Source organism: Echiichthys vipera (assembly GCF_963691815.1).
Source record: "Echiichthys vipera genome assembly, chromosome: 5".
Taxonomy (NCBI): Eukaryota; Metazoa; Chordata; class Actinopteri; order Perciformes; family Trachinidae; genus Echiichthys; species Echiichthys vipera.
The window spans coordinates 21383041-21387152 of record NC_139830.1 but is presented as its reverse complement, the minus strand read 5'-3'; the positions used below and the strand labels follow the sequence as shown (position 1 = coordinate 21387152).

General features: G+C 41.8%; 1 protein-coding gene across 1 annotated transcript; it reads right to left on the bottom strand.

Moving 5' to 3' along the window:
- Positions 1-406: 406 nt before the first annotated feature.
- aldoca (aldolase C, fructose-bisphosphate, a) lies at positions 407-2435 on the bottom strand (the record flags this gene model as incomplete). The annotated part of the gene is made up of 8 exons (XM_083913379.1): positions 2308-2435; positions 1932-2139; positions 1664-1718; positions 1398-1558; positions 1226-1309; positions 906-1080; positions 611-810; positions 407-499 (listed from the first exon to the last, which is right to left on the bottom strand). The coding sequence occupies exons 1-8, from the start codon at positions 2421-2423 to the stop codon at positions 407-409; spliced, it is 1092 nt and encodes a 363-aa protein (XP_083769505.1). The 5' UTR covers positions 2424-2435.
- Positions 2436-4112: the final 1677 nt, after the last annotated feature.

The following is a 4112-nucleotide window of genomic DNA, read 5'->3' as shown; positions in this document are numbered from 1 at the left end:
GCTTGAACCTAATTCTGGTGCAATATTTCTAATTGTGCATTGTTGATAACAAAACTAAAGCACACTCACACACAAAGAAGCATTGCACAATTTGAAGATATTTCCATGTAACAGGAGGAAAATTGTACGTCTGAAATAAAGTAATTTTCACAAAACTACAACAAAATTCAATTAAATTTAATGAGGTTACAGCACGTGGTCATGTTTGAATTGATGATAGTAGTAAATGCACAATATTAAATGCAGGATTCCTTTTGTCAAAACTTAACTTGTGTTCATGTAACATCATCATGAGTATCAGAATTCTGAAATAAGCTAGAATAGAATATAACACTCCACATTTCAATTCCTCCTTGTTATGGCAATAGAAAAAACACATTGCCAATTGAAGCATGACCTCTCAAACTCAGTATGCATGACAGGAGCCATAGCTGCGCTGGCCGGTCTCACCGTAGTTATCACCACCAGTGTACTTCCCCTGACATGCCAGACTGTTCACCTGTGGGCAGACAACACATTAAATAGGCAAACAAACGCAGAATAGGAAACAAACACTGGTTGGTGGTATAGTAAAGGTGATTTATCTGTGGTAATTAAGCGGTGGATGTACCTCTGCTCTCTTGATGAACTGCTCAGTGGCAACCTTCTCGTTCTCTTTATGTCCTCTCCAGGCTCTGAGCGCTGACGCCTGCAGGGCTCGGCCGAAGGAGAATGTTAGGATCCAGGGTTTGGCCAGAGGGCAGTTGTTAATGGCGTTGAGATTTACAGAAGCCTCTTCTTCACTCTGACCACCTGAGAGAAAAGCCACTCCTGTGGGGGAACAAAGGAACATCATTTTACTTTCATTTTGTTGAAGTAAACTTCATACATATCTGTGTAAAATCCTCTCTTGACACAACAGCGACCTGTGACTGCTGGGGGGACAGTGCGACGTAAGGCGGTGACAGATGCCATAGCAACCTCCTCTGGGCTGTATTTGGTGGGGCAACTGTGTCCAGAGGTCACCATGTTGGGTTTGAGGAGAGTGCCCTCCAGGTACACATGGTGGTCCGACATGGCCTTGTACACTGCAGTCAGGACCTGAAATACGTAGACTGTTTCACCAAAGAGACAGCACACAGGTACTTCTTTCTCCCTTCTTCCCTGTCTCACTTCTGACTCTTGAAGTAACAAAGTCACATACCCATGCACATGCAGTATGTACTGTAAGAAAAATGAAACCCACCTTCTCAGTGACGTACTGGCTGCGTTTCAGGTCATGATCTCCATCAGGTAAAATCTCCGGCTCTATGATGGGCACAATGCCATGCTGGGCAAGAAATGAGAGATTATCAGAACCATACAGTTGCATCACAAACATGGACAGACATGCTTTATAATATTGGGTTCTGACCGACCTGCTGGCAGATACTGGAGTAGCGTGCAAGGACATTTGCATTTTCTGTGATAGCCAGTTTAGATGGATTGGTGTCACTTATCTTAAGCACACAGCGCCACTTTGCAAAGACAGCGCCATCCTTTTTATACTGGGCACAGCGCTCTGACAATCCATCCAGACCTGTGGAAGAGTTTTTGAAAAAGATTGATAGTTTGTCCGGTTACATGTGTTTCTCTGGGTGACCTTAGTGATAGCCGCAGTTAACTAAAGTTGTTTTTCTCTGACCCTGTGTGGTGGATTCTCCACAAGTTCCTGCCAGGGGGACAACACCTTTGTCAACCTGAGGAATAAGGAACAGAGAAGTGATGTTAAATTCTCAAATACTGAAACTAAAAAACAATAATCTACTAACTCACAAATGAATCTAACTAATAATCAGTACAGAATGCATTGCCATAATGATACACATTTGATTAGAAAATCAACTTATTACCACAAGGGTCGCACAATTTGACCCTCCACATTCATATTATTTGGCACTGAATCGCCACACCTTGACGCCGACCATGATGCCCTTGTCCCTGATCATTTTGACAAAGGGCACGCCATTATCAGAGTGCTGGTACAGCGTCTCATGGAAGAAGATGACCCCTCCAATGCAACCATTGATGCGATCGTCTGCACTGAACAGGACCTGCCGGTACTGTCTGCGGTTCTCCTCCGTGTTCTCCACCCCGACCTGGGCGAGCCGCTTAGCCAGGCTGCCTGCAGTTAACGTATTTGATGTGCGTATGAGATGTTAATATCCATACTATGCGCTCTTCAAACTGGATGGCCTTTATCAATGACAGAACTGACTGTTGAGCATGATTGTTTTATGTAACATTAATGCCACAGATGATTTCTACAGATAAAAGTAAGAGTGCTACACACCCACAGACTCGTCTGCAGCCAGGATGCCCTTCCCTGGAGAAACTATGCGTAGAGCCGTCTCATGTAGCTCCCTCTTCTGTGCCTCAGAGAGTGTGGGGAACTGGTGTGCCATCCTGAGCGACTGATTGTCCAACAGCCTTTGGTAGATGTGACCTTATTATTGTATTATTTACACATTAACAGCCAAAAATAGACAGCTATTATCTATCCATGAAGTTTGATCCATAGTTAACATCAGTATGATACACTGACAACAGGACTTTAGTGTTATAGTCTCTTATAATGAGTGCTGAGTCTGTGTATGCAAGCCACCCATCAAATTATAGTTGTAGTGGAAGAAGATATTTAACATCCTATGATTGAAGAAGAAGATACACAGATGCAAACAGGACTGATACGCATGCATTAAATGGAGAGACGTCAGAGAGAGGGGGCTGCCCGTGGACAAGCACACAAAGCAGGGGTACGTCTAGAGTGCCCAGGAGGTGAACTGACACCTCTCCAGCAACCAGTCCACCTACACACTTGGTCTGTACGTGGGACTTAAACTTGCGACCTTTCGGTTCCCAGGCCATATCCCTATGGACTGAGCCACCCATTATTGAAATGAAACCTCTCATAATTCACCAAATACCAAAAGTATTAAGAAAAGATCTAATAGTCTAATAAGTAAAAAAAAAAAAGGTGAGCAGTTAAAGTTCTTACCTGACAGAAATCAAATGTGTCTTGTCCACTGATGTGATGAACACTGACTGGAGACTCTCAGATAGTTCCATTTTGTATCCAGCTCAAGTATGTCACACCTCATAAGCCAACACCTCTGGGCGGAGCTTGAACACCCACCTCTGCCCCATATAAATGAGAAGATTTTTGATGAATCATTGTTCTATTTAAATTACATTTTTGTCATGCAGATGGTTGTTTGTCTGTGCTGATATGGCCACCTTAGCATTTCTTCAGTCAGCCACACAAACTCAATATTGCAGTGCTGGTGTAAATTGGATGTCATTATCCACAATTGTTAAAAAAAAAAAAAGTAAGGTTTTTACATACACTGTTGCCCATAAAGTTGGAATAATTGTGTGTTCAGACGCATTCCTCTTTTAATTTAATTTATATGTGGTATCATTTTCACTGTGGTATGTTTGGAAGAGATTTATCAATACAGTTTTGAGAAAAGATACACTTCATCTATCAAGAATAGATCATATTGTCACAGATGGAAGAGGTAAAAATATTTTATTTCAACTTTATTGGGCAACAGTGCACATACTGTACTGTTTTAACTGTGTCATCTCGGTGAAATAATGTATTCAGCAGCCTCTACCCCTATAGCAACCTAATTTAAGCATTTAACCATACCCCATGGCGTGCTATTTTTATTTTAATTAGTGAAAACGTGCCCAGAGGAAGGTTTCAAGTCTCCTGATGATTCGGTCTTCATCCTCCAATTCACAGGGGAGTTTCAGTGCAATTCATGCACTCTGTGGCTTCTTTCCCCCCCCAGCTTTAAACAGTAAAGAACGTGATGGAACAGCTTCAGAAATAGAAGTCATTTCCAGGTTCCAGTCAATATAAATGAACATGGTGATATGGTCCAAATTAGACCAAAATTAGATCAGCTTAATCATTTCCATTTTGTAGAAGGAATATTCTACATTTTTCCCCCTGTGTGTGGAACACATGTTACATCTGCTCTCAAATATAAAAGCTGGTTCTTTTACTGTTTGAGACAATGTTTGCTTTAAAATGCCCACGCAGATCAATGAGATGATGCAATTACATTTCTAAACAGTATCAT